We start from the raw sequence: 17,657 nt of genomic DNA, 5'->3' as shown, positions 1-17,657 counted from the left end.
TTCTTCGGTAGTTGTTAAATAGTGGTTGGGATCCATACCTTTTAAGATTGATTCTCATCCACTTTTACAGGATTGTTAGAAAATGATGATACCTCTATAATATTTTGAAGTTAAATATGTTTATAAAGAGGCAAATAGTGCTGCAGTTTGAAAAGTTATAGGTACATGAATTAGTAGATGGTTTTTCTTTAATAAAATAAAAACTTCTTGTTTTATATCGACTATGAGATCTATCCTGTTAATTATAATAATTCATATTTTTAGAAGTTTTATAATTAGGCTTCTTACATATATTACCTTATAAATATGATTTATTATATATTTACCCTCCAAAAATTACTATTTGCATATATAGCTCTCAGATTACCTTGTTTTTCCATTGATACATCTCCTATTAGATTTTTGACTTACAATATTAAAATTATCATTTTAAATCTAAATGGTATTATTGCCCTTTTGCATTAATACTCTTAAAATTTAACATGTAGTTTACATTGTAAAGATTTATTTTTTTAATAACATTTTAGGATAATAAATTTGTTTTATACTTAAAGCAGCTATCTATTAATACTTAGATTTGAGAGGGGTGTTCCTACAAAAATAGAAAGATTTGAGGATATATATGCAAATAATCAATTTTGAAGGATAAATAGGTAGCAAGTAATATCTGCAAGAGTACATTTATAAAATTCTATATTATTTAAAAGTATTACTTTGATATATTTTATTTATTCTATTCCCTTCATGCTTCCAAATGATCTATATTTGACCTTCTAATCAATGTAACAAAAACTATCCTCTAGAAATACGAGCAAACATGCAATTAATCTTCAACAAGTACTAAGAACTCTCGAAGCAATGAAAAGTATTGAGCACTTACAAGTCATACAAGTAGGAAATTAATAAAGCTTTGTACTATTGTGAAGATTCACTTCAACAAGAATGAGCCATGACAGTGGAGAGATTGACTTTTCCTCAAAGAACGGAGCCATAAATTCATCAAAGGCACTGAAGGTGCCTATTAATCGGCCAAATTCAAGAAAGATCACTTATGAGGAGATGGTGTGGATGGAAGAGCAATCTGAAGATGGTGAGCAAGAGGAGCCGGGTAATGAATCTCAAGACCATGTCAAGGAGGAGTAAAAGAAGTCTTGGTTTCAAGCGGTATATTTAATATATATAGTACATGTCACCAAATTTGCCATGGATCAATCCAAATCCTCAATAGTACATAACTATATCAATATGTAGCTAGATCACTATTTTTTATCACATAGATCTCAGTAATACAATATACAGAGATAGCAGCAAAATGCAAAGTTCAAGGAACAATTTGATCAATATTTGCTTCAGAAAGTAGGGAGCATCAATAGCATAGATAAAATCTCCATAGCTCTGTACAAAAAGAGTGGTTTCTCATCAATCCATCACCTTGGGAGATCCATGGAAGCTAGCATATCATCTTTTAAACTATATTGCCTGCTTGCCTCCTCAGTAATGCATCTACTTGAAGGTCCAATCTCACATAGCGAGTGCTCTATCTCATTGAGATTTTGGGGAGCTAGCTATTGATTATGGAACCTCCTTAGCCCTTCTAACTCCATGGTAACTTCTTTCATGGTCGGTCTTTCTTCTCCTTTTAAATTTAAACACCTCCTAGCAAGTTGTGCAATAAGAAAGAGTTGCTCCATTCCAGCTTCCTCTAAAATTTGAGGCTCTATCAATTGAAGGATGTGCTGCTCGTCAAACATCAATTTAAAAAAAGTAGCTAGATTCCTCTGATCTTCTGACCTAGCAAAAGATACTGGAGTCTCCCTAGTTAATAACTCTGCAAGAACTACCCCGAAGCTATAGACATCACTCTTCTTTGTTATCTGGCTTGTATTGAAGTACTCTGGATCCAAGTATCCCAATGTCCCTTGCACAAGGGTGGTAATATGTGTTTGATCAAATGGGACTAACCTTGAAGCTCCAAAGTCTGATACTTTAGCTCTATAATTCTCATCTAATAGTATATTTGTGGACTTGACATCTCTGTGAATGATTGGCACTGAAGCAGCCGAGTGCAGATATGCCAATGCTTCAGCAGCTTCTGCAGCTATCCTTAAACGAACTTCCCATGGCATTGAGAAACCATGACTTTGACCATGGATATGGTGGAAGAGGGTTCCGTTGGATATGAACTCATATACAAGCAATGGAACTTGAGTCTCTAAACAGCAACCCAAGAGTTTGACAACATTCTTATGATTGATTTGAGAAAGGATGATTATCTCATTAATGAATTGCTCGATTTGGCTCTCGTCAACAAATTTGGACTTCTTGATGGCCACTATTTCCTTGCTTGGCAAAACACCCTTGTATACAATACCATATCCACCACGACCGAGGATTTGGCTTTCGTTGAAGTTGTTGGTTGCCATTTCTAGTTCCTTTATATTGAAGATCTTAAATGTTGCATTAGACCCTTGACGTAAGATTTGTTGCTGTAGAAACAAGCCTCCATTTTTCTGAAAGAACTTGGCTTTTATCTTGATTAGTTTTTTTTTGTTGAAAAGCCAGTATAACCACAAACTTCCAGGGATAATAAACAAGAGGCTTAGCCCCACACCTGCATATAACCATCGAAGTTTAGTTTTAAAATTCTTAGTTGATGGAAGATCTTTTCAGCAAGGGCAGCAGAAGGTTTTATTCCGAAGCTTTGAAACTTTAAACAAAAATAGAAATTATATCACTCCAGTTGTATATAAGACATAACAACTGATATCCACGTATTAATGGTTTAGGTTGGCTGGGTCCAAAATTCACAAAGCTCATTGTATAACATGGAAGAGGCAGACTAGTTGCATTTTATTCTTTTTTTGCCTTTTGTCCATGATACTATTCTAGAAAAGCTATTCAATCTTTAACAACCATTCATATTTAGGTCAGACATTAAGTAGACAAGAGGTCCACTTGTATTAGAAGGACCACATTTGGCTATGAGCAATAAGAACAATTATTCTTAAAGCTGAGCAAATTCCTTGTTGATCTTAAACATTAATAAAGTGGTTGATCATAATATTGTGCTTGCCCAGTCCTAGGATTGGAGACCAGAGTTGGAATTGGCTTGTTCCTACTTTATTATGTGATCTCTTTCCATTTATGAATTACTATCGTGAAGCACTAAAGATTGATAGTTACCTGAAATGAACAAGCCTACTCTGGTGCATCTGCCTGATATGTATTTTGAAGCACTGCATCGAGAAACCTGAACTGCAGTAAGCCAACAGGAGACAACAAAACAAAAAACATGTTAGAACTCTCAGTCAGCTATCTATGCTATATTACTTGCACTGCAGTTTTGTAGGGTTTTCTAAACTCAAAACATCTGTTATTTATTTATTTTTTTAACCCTAATTACATGTGACCATGATATAACAAATTTATGATCATCGAATTATACAATGACTCAACTGCAGACAATTGCAACAAGATACATTATGCCATCGAAGAAATATTGCAATCCCAAAGCTGGAGATATCTAATTAGCAGTTGTATACCATAAATGGTTGCAGTTGGTCAGTCGTAGTTGAACTGCAATCTTAATGGGTCTAGTAGCATCAAACCATATTTCTACAAGGATAAAGTAGGATCTGGATGTCAACACGTCTCCATTCTTCTAAAAACTAGGTTTTGCTATTACCCTTATGCGCTGATAATTATAGGGTGCTGCAAGTTTGTTATTTGCAATAATAGCAGAAAATAGTATTTTAATAATGACTGTTATAGTGGATTCACTTAAATTAATGTTCATATAATATAATATTGGTTTCTGAATTGGCGTGAGACTTGTATTTGGAAAACAAGATCACAGCAAAAGAATGCAATGATTTTCTTCAAGGAGTTGGAATAAATAGTTGTTATTCTTTTACTTAAGATTGTCTGAAATAAATAAATTACTTCTTATTCTAGTCCACGAGTATTTAGCATGTTTCATGCGCAAGGCCTGCTAGAAAATAAGAGGAAAAGAAAGGGAGTCAGGAAGGAAGCCAAATGTAGACCCCCCCCCCCCCCACCCAACACACACCCACAACCCAAAGAAAAAAAAATAATAATAAATAATAATAATAAAAAGAAGAAATTCCCGCTAAGTATTAGATATATTCTTATATGTACGTTATTCGAGTGAATGTGGAGGCTATGTGAACTTGGAATTAAAAAAATTAAAAGTTGTCTTGTAGAGAGATTGAAGTATATTCAAGACATGGTTGGTGAAAGGAATGAAATCCGGGCCCCATGGATGGATATTAAGAGAGAAAGAAAAAAAAAACCATTTTTTAATATTATTCCAGCAAAATAAATAATAAAATCCTTTCATATATAATGTGAAAGATTTAACATCAGACACATGCTAAGCATTTGGGAAGCATCCTTTTCAGCTCTCACATGAATGGAGAGTACCGGTTCTCTAATCATGACCAACCATGATTGGTGTGATGCCATGATTGGATGGGCCCCACCTATACATTGTTATATATATAAAATGGGGGCTCTTTCAATCACGACCATCGTATCAATCATGGATGGCCGTGATGGAAAACCCAGCCCTTTGCGAATTCGAGAGAATCTGAAGTCTATTTTAATCATCAAAAGGCAAGTCAATGAACCTCCATTATTCCAATCAGAGAGCCAGAAAGAGACGATAATTTAACTCCTCATTTCCAAGCTTTCCAGGGGCTCATGTGCATCGCTCACACCAAAGACTAGTAATTTGTTAGTTTACCAAAAAAAAAAAAAAAAAATAGTTATTTATCCAACCACCAATATTCTCAACCATATTAAGAATATCACTCTTATGACATAACAACCACTCATTTTAAGGTTATAAGTTATAATAAAAACTATTTACAGAACATAAGTGATACTTCTCAAAATCAAATATTCTAAAAAAGATGTTTAAAAAATTTTATTATTAAAAATATTAAAATAATTGCTAGACTGACTACAAGCAGTATCGTCGTAGCCGTCTAGCATGCCGTAAGCTGACTATAGCCAATTACGCCTCCACTATTAAGGGTGGTAATCGGATCGGATTCGATATAAACGGATCAGATCAGATACGGACCGAATCAAAAAATTTTTGAATCCGAACCCGACTTGTTTATTAAACAAATCAGACTTTAAAATTTGAATTCAATTTATTTAATAAACAGATTATCTGATCCGACCTATTTATAACCTGATTATAACTCAATTAAAAGACTAATAAAATCCAACCCATTTATAGCTTTGTTTTAAAAAAATAAAAAAAATAAAAATCTGCTCCATAGCCTTCGCCTGATCGTACTCTCATCGCCTCCTGCTTTGCTCGATCGGAGCTCCTTGGCCTCCTTCGGCTCCGATGCTTTGTTCCAAACTCCACCATGATCCCCTCCATCGAGCTCCCAACCGCTACCACATGGGCGTAGTGGACCACCACGGCACCGTCCACTGGGCACTGGGTCACCGATCATTGCTGCATGGCAGCGGGATCCACAGGCCATAGCTTCTGCCGATGTCGTTGGAGAAGGAGCAAGAGAAGTGGACGACGTGCATAGCGGTGGAGTGGGTGGGAAGGGAAACCGTTGTCATCGAGAAGGGAGAGGAGGGAGCAAACCTAGAAGAGGGATTTAATGGCAACATAGGTGGTGGCATTTGGGGAGTACCTTCGGTCGATGTCCCATTACCTCTTTCATCTTCGATTCCTTCACCTCCAGTAAGCGGCAAGCTCGATCGATGTGTTAAACTCGGCCTCGGCAATCTCTGGAACGGCGGCGGCAAAGAAGAAATAAAGGGAGGGTAAGAACGCGGAAAACCCTAGCCATAGGATCTAGGATATTGACGAGATACAAGGGATAGTGTGGGTATGGTGTGATCGAAAATCGATAAAATACAAGTGGTAGCATGGCGTGCCATCCACTGTAGGATTTGATGTGGTCCAATTGCCATATCACGCAACACGGAGTGAAAGAGTCCAATTAGCTCGTTACTCAGGCTATTTTGATGACCCAATTAATAATATACAAGTTCAATCCAAAAATTATATAGGTTAAACGGATTTAGTAGGTTAGATAATTCAAATCTGAATCTGATCTAAATAAAAATAAATTAAATAGATTAATTTATTTATGATCATGTTGCGGCCAATCCCCTCATCGTCTGGTCGTCGGGAACGAGCGCCTGCAAAAGAAAGTCCGCACTGACCGGAGGCGGCTCCGGCGGGGACCCTCCGACGGTCAAGTCAGAGAGGAGACTAGGCAACAGTGAGAAGAAAACAAGGAGCTCAGCGAGAGAGGGAGAGAGAGAGCAACCCTGAGAGTTTTGAAAGGACCTCTAGCACTGTTGCCTTCCCCGATATATATAGTGGGGCGTGGCATGGCGCCGTTATTAATGGCGCGGACAATTGAGGAATTGTCAATTCACTGTAGACTGTCAGAGTCACCGTAAAGGTGTCAAATCGTCGTGGGGCTGTCAAATCGCTAGGGTTGACCCATACCCTAGGTGGGATAATGCCCCTAGGTGGCAGTGCCGCATGCCGTTGTCAGGACCGACAGTCTCTGACAGAAGTATGGTATTGGAGGAATCGACCGACCTTGGGTCGGTGGCCAGCTGAGGGGCGTCGGGTAGAGATTCGGATCCCTCCGACGGTCAGTCAGGCATGTTGCGGGAGTCGGGCATCGGACCCCCTGGTGCAGTCGGTCGGGAGGGCAGGAAGGGTCTGCCCGACCGACATATCCTCGATCGATCGATAGTCATCGATCGGTCGGTCGGTCGGTCGGTATTTCCGACTGTAAGTCGGCGTGAGCGGGATTGGCGGTATTCCCCAACAGTTGCCCCCCTCCACTCCTGAGTCGGATGGTGCGCTGGCCGATGTCTTCGTTTGGGCAGCAGCGTCGGGCGAAAAGGAGTGGATCCTCTGTGTGCCAGGTTCTGACCGTACCGCAGGTTGATATGATGTCAGGCGTCTCATGAATACGGGCGATTCGCCGGCGTCAGCTGTCCAGTTGGTGTCAGATGCCTCGTCGGTGTCAGACATCTCGTCGGTGTCAGACGTCCTGTCGGTGTCAGGTATTTTCGTCCCATCAAAAGAAAACCGTCGTTCCCGCCGCCCCTTCTGGGATACGAAACGTCACGGCCTCCGCGCCACGTGGCATGTGGCCATTGGGATGGGTCCGTTGGAGCGGATTGAGGTGACGTTGCTTGATCTGAGGATGGGTGTGTTGGACCGTCGGGCCGACGGATGGCCCGGATGATGCCACGCGGCGAGATCTGGGGACTCCTCATTGGTCGTGCCTTCATCTCGACCGTCGGGGGATACTATATATACAGGGTCGCCCATATTCAGTTTTTACCCCCCCCCCCGTTACTTTGCTGTCGAGACTCTGCCCGTGTAATCCCTCATTCCAGGTACTCTTCTCTGCTTCCTTTCTTCTTAGGAGCTCCCTCTTCTTCTTCTTGGGGCCATCATCACCTTCACCGTCTCCTCCTCCTACCTTCTTCTTCATTTCCTCGTCTTTTGTTCCAGTCCATGGCTAGAACATCTCCACGAGGCAGTCGGTCGGGAGAGCCGACCGACGACCCTCGGTCGACCCCGGAGGTGGAGGTTTCTTCACTTTCGGAGCCGAATGTCGATCGGCTTCGGGAGCAATATTGCATCCCGGAGCAGTTTCGGCTATTCGCCCCTGGTGTCAACGGTCGGGTTAACAGCCCGCCTGAGGGCCAGGTGGCCTTCTACGTGGAGAACCTCGGGCCGCCTTCATTTTTCGATCTCGAAGTTTGTCCGAAATATTCTTGACTATTACGGACTGTGCCCGGCACAACTCACGCCAAACTCAGTTCGGCTAATAGTCAGTTTTGCTCTTCTGTGTCGGCTTTTGCCGACTGATCCTCGGATTTTCCTCTTCCGAGCTTTCTTCGTCCTCCGACCCCATCCTAAAGCCCGAGGGTGGTGGTACTTCAATCCTCGGAAGGGGCTTTCTTTCATCACTGATCTTCCGTCGTCCATTCATGGATGGAAGAACCAGTTCTTCTTCGCATCCTCCTCCGCTCCCTGGGGGTTCCTGCCCGTTGGGAGAATCTCCGAACCGAACCGAACGAGAATAGTCGGGTGGAAGCCGAGGATCGGGAAGACTTCCACCGGCTAAAGGACATCTCGGTGCCGAAGCAGAGGGAGCTCGTCACCGAGCAGGCCCTGTACGACGCCGGCCTCAACCCGATCCCTCGCTTAGGTCGGTTTTTCATTTTTCTTGCCCTTTTTCTTCTCTTTGTTTTTTCTTTATGGTGCTGACCGTCTGTCGTTGCTTGCAGATATGCCGCCGAGATCAAGACTGATGGCAGCCGACGTACGTCAATACGCCATTCGAAAGAGACCGGCGCAAGGGGCGGGCCGTAGCGGCCTCCCAAGAGGCCCCACGTAGCTCCGCCGAGCGAACCGACTGGGTCGGGGGCGAGTCCGTCATCGCACTGTCGGCACGACAGTGCTCGTCGAGGTCCGTCCGAGGGACGTCGGGCGAGGGCGCCGCTCGCCCGAAAGAAGGGCGGCCGATGAGTCGGTCGATGGCACACCGGCTGCTCAGCCGGTGGAGAAGGATCGGGAGGAGGCGCACGAGCCCGAGCGACCTGCGCCCGCTGCTACCGTGCCATCGGTCGAGACTCGGTCGGGCTCAAGCTTGCCGTCCATCTCCGACGTCAGGGCCTGGGCGTCCGGCCGAGGGAAGGCCCCTATGGCATCGGGCGACGAAGGACGGTCGGCCACGGTGGAGGATCGACCGACTTCCCACTCCCCGAAGGTGCATCGGGCCTGGCCAACCACGACTTGGCCAGGAGGCTGTGCCTGGCGCTCCTCCTTCCCGCCGACATCGAGGCGATGAAGAACCAGCGTGTCTCCGACATGCTGTCTTCGTTCTACCCGATGATGATCCGGGTAAGTCCTTCTTTCCTTCGTTTCCAAGTGGTTTCCGTAGCTCGGCCTCCTGACAGTCGGTTTTGTTTTGTGCAGCTGGTTTAAACATTCCGAGCTAGAGGCCGGATACCGAAAGTTCGACGACATGCGCGCAGCTTGGAGAGACAAAGTCACGGCTGTTGAAGCCGACAAGGTCGTCTTGGTCGACCAGCTGCAGCAGTCAGTCGAACGGGAGGGCCGACTCGAGGGGGAGGTCTCCCGACTTTCGGAGGAGGTCTCCCGACTCAAGGGAGCCTTGGCGACGTCGAGTCAGAGCTGCAGTCGACCCGGGACGACGCGAAGAAGAAGTCCCGGACCGTCCTTCGGCTTCGGCACGAGCGGGACAGCTTCGCCAAGGAGCTGGAGGCCGACCGTGAGCAGCTCCGAGTGAGCCTCAGAATCTTGCTAAGGCCGAGGAAGGTCTGTCCGTCGCCTAGGCCGACACAGACGTCGCGAGGGCAGAAGCGGAGTCGGCGAAGGAGGCCTGGGTCGGGCCATCGAAGACTTCCGTGACTCGAAAGAGTACCGAGAAGAACTTCTGGAGAGCGGCTTCCTTTCGTACTGGGTCGGGTACGAGAATGCTCGGAAAGCCATTCGAAGCCTGTACTCAGAGCTTGATCTCAGCAGCATTGTTCTGCCAGAGTCGGAGGCCCCAGCTGCGGAGGAGACGGCCGACCAGCATCGGAGGCCTCACCACCAGGGCGGAAGCCGAAGAAGACGCAGAGCGAGCTACCGAAGATCGGCGGCCCCGACTCTGAAGTCAGAGCGAGTTCGCCGATCGTCCCCGTCGTTATCCAGTGAGGAGGCCGACTCTGAGACTAGTCGGTTTTCTATTTTTGTTTTTCTTTTGGCTCCAGCTTGTATCGGGCTTTGGCCCACTTTGTAACTTATTTGATTTTTAATGAAATCAAGTCAGAGTTTTTTGGACTCGAACTTTTCCCTTCTGCATGTCTTTCTTTTTTCCATGTGTTGCGGAATGCATTCGAACATGTAAGTCGCTAACCCATATAGATCAGTTAGGACGTTCGGTAATTCGTGCCGCCACGAAGGTAGAACAAGTCCCGACTTTGGATCGGCCTTTCGATGGTCGAGGGCCCAAGTCAGGCGTCTTTCGCCTGGCTGTGAGTCGGACGTGTTCGTTGAGTCGAAGCCGACCGACCGTCGGATAAGACTTGGCAGTCGGGTCTCTTTCAACGCATTCAGTCAGATGTCGTCTGCGCGTCTAGTCGGAGAAATGATGATAAGTCGGATCCCGATACCCTTATGTCGGGTACTTACACTGTGCCACATGATATACGGTGGTGAGCCGAATATCTTTCGGCCGGCCGTAGCTCGGTCGGTGAGTCATGAATGCGACAGTGGTCGCTTCGTGTGATAGACGGTGGTAAGCCGAATATCCTTCGACCGGTCGTAGCTCAGTCGGTGAGTCGCGACGGCAATCGCGCAGGCGTTAAGCCTTTCTTTGGTCGGGGCTCAGTCGGCAAGTTAGCCGATCGTTTGGCCCGAAACACTGATCGTAGAAGGAGTGTTAACTCCGTTGTCGTGGTCGGTTCGGCCCTTGTGAGCGTCCGATGCATCGTCGGCGATCGGGCCGTCGGTTCCACGTGGACATTAAGTCGAGTCGGGACGTCGGGGACTCGGCCTTCTTGGCGAGCGCCGATCGTCAGTCAAAGAGTGAAAACTCCGAAACTTGGAGCTGGTTTTGCATTCCAAATGAACAGGTACAAAGCTCATTGGTGATACAACTTCAGGTTGTCAACGTTCCAGGTTCGGGAATCAATTTCCCTTCCAGAGTTTCCAGCCGGTAAGCCCTTGGCCCGTAGGTGTCCGCCATCGTGTAGGGCCCTTCCCAATTCGGAGCTAGCTTCCCTTGGTCCAGGGGCTTCGAGACTTCTGCCTTTCTCAGACTAAGTCTCCAGGCCTGAAAAGCTTTGGCTTGACCTTGGCGTTGTAATATCGGGCTACCCTCTGTCGGTATGAAGCCATGCGAAGTTGAGCCTCGTTCCGTAGTTCGGGGAGGAGGTCTAGGTCGGCTCTCTGGCAATCAGAGTTGTCCGGCTCTTGATACCGCTCGATCCTGATAGATGGCAGCCCAATCTCGAGTGATATCATCGCCTCCGTCCCATAGGCCAAACTGAAAGGCGACTCCCCGGTCGGAACGCGGGGGGTCGTTCGGTAAGCCCACAGAATGAGCCCAGCTCATCGACCCAGAGGCCTTTGGCTTCATTTAGTCGGGTTTTGAGCCCGTGTAGTATGGTCCGGTTGGTCACCTCGACTTCGCCATTGGACTGTGGGTGCCCGACTGAAGTCAGTCGGTGCGTGATGTGAAACCTCGTGCAGAAGTCTCTGAAGTCTTGATTGTCGAATTATGCCCATTGTGGTGATAATGGTATGCGGCAATCCCGAACCTGAAGATGATGGACTTCTGAACGAAGTCCTCCATCTTCCTCGGTAATCTGGCCAAGGGCTTGGCCTCCACCCACTTGGTGAAGTAGTCGATAGCAACGACTATGAACTTCCTTGGCCCGATGCTGGAGGGAAAGGACCAAGGATTCGACCCCCCATTGAGCAAAGGGCCATGGGCGGCGATAGGAGCGATTTGGCTGGCTGGTCGGTGTTGTATGTGGGCATACTTCTGGCACGGTTCACACTTCGAACCAACTCAGCCGCATCCTTCCTCATGGTGGGCCAGTAGTAACCCTGTCGTAGGATCTTGTAGGCTAAGGATTTGCCCCCCAAGTGACTCCCGCAGATTCTTCGTACACTTCTCTGAGTGCGTAATCTACGTCGGTCGGTCCCAAGCACCTGAGCAAGGGAAGGGAGAACGACCTTTTGTAGAGTCGGCCATCCATGATCACATATTGGGAGGCCGACCATCGGAGCCGCTGGCCTCCGCGGGATCTTCGGGGCTGATGCCGTCGGTCAGATACCGAACAATCAGATCCATCCAGCTTGGTTCAGCCGCCAGTTGTAGCACCTCCTCGACCTTGTCGATACTCGGCTGCTCAAGATTCTCCACGAACGTCCGGCCCAAAGAGTCGAAAGCCGAGGTCGCCAGCCTGGAGAGTGCGTCGGCCCGGGCGTTCTCCGACCTGGGGATGTGGGAGATTTCAAAATACCCGAGGTGCGTCACGAGATCCTTCACTTTCTGGAGATATTTTGCCATGGCTGGATCTCGCGCCTCGAATTCGCCTTTGACCTGCCCCACGATCAGCTGAGAGTCGGAGAATGCCCGGAGGCTGTCGATCCCAAGTTCCCTTGCCATCCTCAAGCCGGCGAGGAGCGCTTCATACTCGGCTTGGTTATTGGAGGCTTTGAAGTCGAATGGAGGGCGTACTCGGTGACTACCCCATCCGAGTTGGTAAGCAGGAACCTAGCCCCGCTCCCTTGAGCGTTTGAAGCTCCGTCGATGTGCAGTACCCAGGTGGAGACCGGGTCGGGCCTGGAGATCGCGTCTCGTCTGGGGTCCACGTCTTTCGACCCTTTGTCGTTCGTCGGGCATTCTGCGATGAAGTCGGCCAGGACCTGGCCTTTAAGACAGATCGCGGTCGGTACTGTATGTCGAACTCGCTGAGCTTCATCACCCACTTGCTAGTCGTCCCGATGTATCAGGTCGGCGCAGTATCACCCTCAGGGGCTGATTGGTGAGAACCACAATGGCATGCGCCTGGAATATGGGCGGAGTCGCTGCGCGGAGACGGTCAGGGCAAAAATCATCTTTTTCGTCTTCGAATATCGAGCTTCAGCGCTGCGGAGCACTTTGCTGATATAGTAGATAGGTTGATGAGTTCGGCCTCATTTTCTCGGACGAGCACCGAACTGACCGCCTCGGAGGAAGTGGCCAAATAGAGATACAATGTCTCCCCGACCCCCGGCTTCACAAGCAATGGCGGGGAAGCCAAATACCTCTTCAAATCCTCGAAGGCCCGTTTGCACTCACCGACCAACAGAAGCCCTTCGCCGCCTCAGAGTTTTGAAGAACAGGAGGCACCTTTCAGCCGATCGAGAGATGAACCGGCTGAGCGCGATAATCTTTCCGTTCAGCTGCTGGACCTCCTTCTTGGTGTTCGGATGGCGCATGTCGATGATTGCCTTTATTTTCTCAGGGTTAGCCTCGATTCCTCGTTGAGAAACGAGGAACCCGAGAAACTATCTCGAGGTCACTCCAAAAGCGTACTTAGTCGGATTCAGCTTCATTCGATGTTGTCGTAGAGTGCGAAAAGTCTCTTCGAGGTCTCGAACATGATCTGCAATTTGCGCACTTTTTACCAGCATGTCGTCTACGTATACTTCCATATTGCGCCCGATCTGGTCTTTGAAGACCTTATTGACAAGTCGTTGGTAGGTGGCGCCGGCATTCTTCAGCCCGAAGGACATCACTCGGTAGCAGTAGAGGCCCTTGGGGGTCACGAAGGCAGTGTGCTCCTCGTCCTCGGGCACCATCCGGATCTGGTTGTACCAGATGAAGGCGTCCATGAAGCTGAGCAGTCGAAATCCGGACGTCGCATCCACCAACTGGTCGATCTTTGGGAGTGGAAAACTGTCCTTTAGACAGGCCTGATTCAAATCGGTATAGTCGATGCAAATCCTCACTTTTCGTTGGCCTTCTTCACCATAACAACATTGGTGAGTCAATCGGGATATGTAGTTTCTCTGATGAAGCCGCCTCGAGTAGCTTGTCCACTTCTTCGTCAATGGCCTTCTGTCTTTCAGGAGCAAAAGACTTTTTCTTCTGCTTCACCGGCCTCATCGTCGGGTCGATGTTGAGTTGGTGTGTTATTGTTTCCGGGGGATCCCCGACATATCTGCTGCCGACCAAGCAAATACGTCGGCGTTGGCCTTCAGCAGCTCCGCCAACCGTCGTCGTTCCGGGTCGGGTAGCTGAGACCCGATCCATACCTGTCGGTCGGGGTTCTCCGCTATCGAGATGGGAATGAGCTGTTCGGCCAGTGAGCCCCGTTCTCCCTCCTCCCGTTGGTCTAATTTGTCGATCGTCAGGGAGCCCTCCAACTCGTCGCTTTGAGCGGAGATCTGAAAACATCGGCGAGCGAGTTGTTGGTCTCCGCGCACCTCCCCGACCCCATTTTTGGTCGGAAAACGGACCAAGAGATGGTACGTCGAGACAATCGCCTTGAGGGCATTTAGTCCGGGTCTTCCAAGGATGGCGTTGTAGGCCGAAGGCACCTGGACGACCGTGAAAGTCAAATGAATCGTGCTTTGTCGTGGTTCGGTGCCGACCGTCACAGCAGGTTATTTCTCCTTCCGTCGTGACGGCATCCCCGGCGAAGCCTATCAAGGGCGTAGGGACCCTCTTGAGTCGGTCGTTTGATAGTCGCATCCGAGAGAAGGTCGAGTAGAATAAAACATTCGTTGAACTTTATTATCTACAAAAATTCTTTTTACATCATAGTTCGCTATTGTCGCCGAGACAACAACAGCGTCGTCGTGGGGAGTTTGGATGCCCCGAACATCTTCTTTCGTAAAGGTAATTACGTCATCCGGGCGCGGCCTCTTCGTCGGCTCCCCTCCAGCAGACGTCCCCAGGCCAAGTCGTTTGGAAATCATATTGATGACCCCGACCGTTGGCTGATTAGTCGTCGCTTCCTCAGTCGGCTGGGGTCGTCGATCGGTGACTGGTTGAGTCGGCGGATTCCTCCAAAATTTATCGAGATACCCTCGGCGGATGAGAGCTTCGATCTCATCCTTAAGCTGGATGCATTGCTCGGTATTGTGGCCGTGGCCCCGGTGGAATCGGCAGTACTTCCATCGGTCGAGGCCCTTTGCCTTCAGAGGTGGAGGCCGTCGCAGGTACTGTTCCCCCTCGATCTCCATCAGAATCTGCGCACGGGAGCAGACAGAGAAGTGTAGGAGTCATACCTGGGGCATGTCGGCCTCGGGCTCCGCCGCGGGGCGACCTCTGGTCCCGTCGTGGGGTGAGACCCGACTGTCGGTCGGGGGCTTGCTAGGCGCAGCGGGTCCCGACCCTTTCTCCGCTTCTCCTTCGGGCCTTTGGGCTCGGTCAAGCGCGGGTTGGAGGCTCCTTCGTTCCGGCGCATGTACTTATACGCGCGCTCCAGCAGCTCAGCATACATCCGGGGGAGGGTCTTGTCCAGGGAGTAAGTGAACCGGGACGCCCTCCGCCCCCGTTTCATGATCGAGATAGCCATGTCTTCGTTGAGGTCCCGACCTCAAGCTTGGCCGCGTTGAATCACGTCACGAAGTGTCGGAGCATCTTGTTTTCTCCCTGTTTGAGGGAGAAAAGGCTGTCCGACATTCGCGGTGGCTTCCGGCTGGTGCTGAAGTGAGCCACGAAAGAGTGCTCGAGCTGTCCGAAGGAGTGGATACTTTTCGATCGAAGATCGGAGTACCAGGCCCTGACAACTTTGCGGAGCGTGGCGGGGAAGCCGATGCAAAAGAGAGCGTCGGTTGTCCCTTGAATCGTCATGAGAGCTTTGTAGCTCTCTAGGTGGTCGACTGGGTTGGTGGAGCCGTCGTAAGGCTCCACATGCGGCATCTTGAACCGACTGGGGATCGGTTCGTCGAGGATGAGTCGGGAGAGAGGTTGGGCGGTCTGGAAGTCAACGTCATTTGAAGACTTCTGCCCGTCCACCTGCAGCTGTGCAAGCCGACGGTCGATTTTTTCGAACATGTGTTCGTAGTCGTCTGTTCGTCGGTGCTGGGAGACCCCAGGAGTGGAGTCTCCGGAGGAATCCGAGAGAGAGGCGGATGGCGTTCGTGGGCATTTCTCCTTCCTTGCTCGCTCTAGCTGGGAGGGAGAATGCCGTCGGGATCGGGGTACATCGTGCCGCGGCCGCCCCTCCTCCTCTCTGTAGGAGCGCTGTGGCAGGTGCTCCTGCAGAGGCGACGGAGATCGACGCGGGCGTCGGCGGCTACTCCTGGAGGGCATCGGACGTGCCGCCGGTTGCCCGACCGTGATGGCGCAGGTGGACCGACTGTTGCTGAGGGCTTTTGACCGCATCCGTCAGCACGGTCATCTGCCGCACGATCGCCGCGATCTGTGCCTCCGTGGTCACCGCGGGGTGTGGAGAGCTAGATTCTGCCGCAGAGGGTGGAAGAGAGGTCTCTTCTCGGCGGAAAGAGCGCCTCGCCGATCCAGTGACCCTCGATCGCTGAGCTCTTGTCTTTGTCATCTTGAATTCTGTGGGGGTTACTGTCCCTCGTGCTGTCAATGAAGCACTAACTTTCCTGACCCCCCCTACCTGGCGCGCCAATCTGTTGCGGCCAATCCCCTCATCGTCTGGTCGCCGGGAACGAGCGCCTGCAAAAGAAAGTCTGCACTGATCGGAGGCGGCTCCGGCGGGGACCCTCCGACGGTCAAGTCAGAGAGGAGACTAGGCAATCGTGAGTAGAAAACAAGGAGCTCAGCGAGAGAGGGAGAGAGAGAGAGCAAGCCTGAGAGTTTTCGGAAAGACCCCTAGCACTGTTGCTTCCCCGATATATATAGTGGAGCGTGGTATGGCGCCGTCATTAATGGCGCGGATAATTGAAGAATTGTCAATTCACTGTAGACTGTCAGAGTCGCCGTAAAGATGTCAAATCATCTCGGGACTGTCAAATCGCTAGGGTTGACCCATACCCTAGGTGGGATAATGCCCCTAGACGGCAGTGCCGCTGCTGTTGTCAGGACCGACAGTCTCTGACAGAAGTACGGCGATTGGAGGAAGTCGACCGACCTTGGGTCGGTGGCCAGCTGAGGGGCGTCGGATAGAGATTCGGATCCCTCCGACGTCAGTCGGGCACGTTGCGGGAGTCGGACATCGGACCCCCTGGTGCAGTCGGTCGGGAGGGCAGGAAGGATCTGCCCGACCGACATATCCTCGATCGGTCGATAGTCGTCGATCGATCGGTCGATCGATCGGTCGGCCGGTCGGCCGGTCGTCGGTATTTTCGACTGTAAGTCGCGTGACGAGAATTGATCGATATTCTCCAACTCTAAATTATTTAATCTAAATTTAAATTTTTTTTATGATAAATTAAATATAGATCGAATTGACAGAGCAAATCATATTTTATCATCTTCTTCGACCATCCGCTCGTGAGCGCCTTGGTTCCGATCCACCGCGCCTCAAGTCACGGTCACGGTCACGTCACGGTCACGCCAACGTAACGCTAGAATCATTCTGAGTGAACCACTCCAGTGCACTCGCGGAGCATCATAACGGAACCAGAGAAGAGGGAACTAACCTTCGCGGCAGCCGTCGCCGGCGCGGAACCCGTCTCCAAAGAACCCTGGTCACACGAGCCTGTACCCCGTCTTCCCCGGGCACCGCAGTATTCACACGTGTGCACGTCGCATTGGCGGAGCACCGGCACTCGCCGCCGTCCATCCACCACCCGATCTCCGCCTCACCGAACACAGCTCCGGCTGGACTTGATAATCCGTTGTACCTCGCCATGATGAACAACGATTCACACTTAGTCTCGGTGATGATGTCTTTGGATAGATACCCATCCTTCGTTTCCGTTAGAGTAGCAGCTTATGTTCTCACCCTTGTGTCCACATTTTGCGAGATCTAATCGCTCAGAAATGAGTTCGCTGGGGAAGAGGCATGGTGAGGCGCGGGGCTGCAGTTCCGCAGGAACAACCCGTTCCCCAACATCATCGCATAGTTGTTCCCGAAGAGGTCTTGCGCGTCCTGGATCGGGCGGTCGCAGCTCGCCGGGATGGAGACGA

General features: G+C 49.5%; 1 protein-coding gene across 1 annotated transcript; it reads right to left on the bottom strand.

The window, feature by feature from the left end:
• Positions 1-1,163: 1,163 nt before the first annotated feature.
• LOC140857596 (wall-associated receptor kinase 17-like) lies at positions 1,164-17,207 on the bottom strand. Its single transcript, XM_073256841.1, has 3 exons — positions 17,168-17,207; positions 3,184-3,255; positions 1,164-2,611 (listed from the first exon to the last, which is right to left on the bottom strand). The coding sequence occupies exon 3, from the start codon at positions 2,421-2,423 to the stop codon at positions 1,566-1,568; it is 858 nt and encodes a 285-aa protein (XP_073112942.1). The 5' UTR covers positions 2,424-2,611; positions 3,184-3,255; positions 17,168-17,207; the 3' UTR covers positions 1,164-1,565.
• Between the last annotated feature and the right edge of the window lie 450 nt (positions 17,208-17,657).

Source organism: Elaeis guineensis, chromosome 4 (assembly GCF_000442705.2).
Source record: "Elaeis guineensis isolate ETL-2024a chromosome 4, EG11, whole genome shotgun sequence".
NCBI lineage: Eukaryota > Viridiplantae > Streptophyta > Magnoliopsida > Arecales > Arecaceae > Elaeis > Elaeis guineensis.
The sequence above is the reverse complement of the archived record's forward strand: the minus strand, read 5'-3'. Positions and strand labels throughout refer to the sequence as shown.

Coding starts and splice junctions, on each gene's coding strand:
- LOC140857596 (XM_073256841.1), bottom strand. CDS start 2,423: ATGGCAACCAACAACTTCAACGAAAGCCAAATCCTCGGTCGTGGTGGA.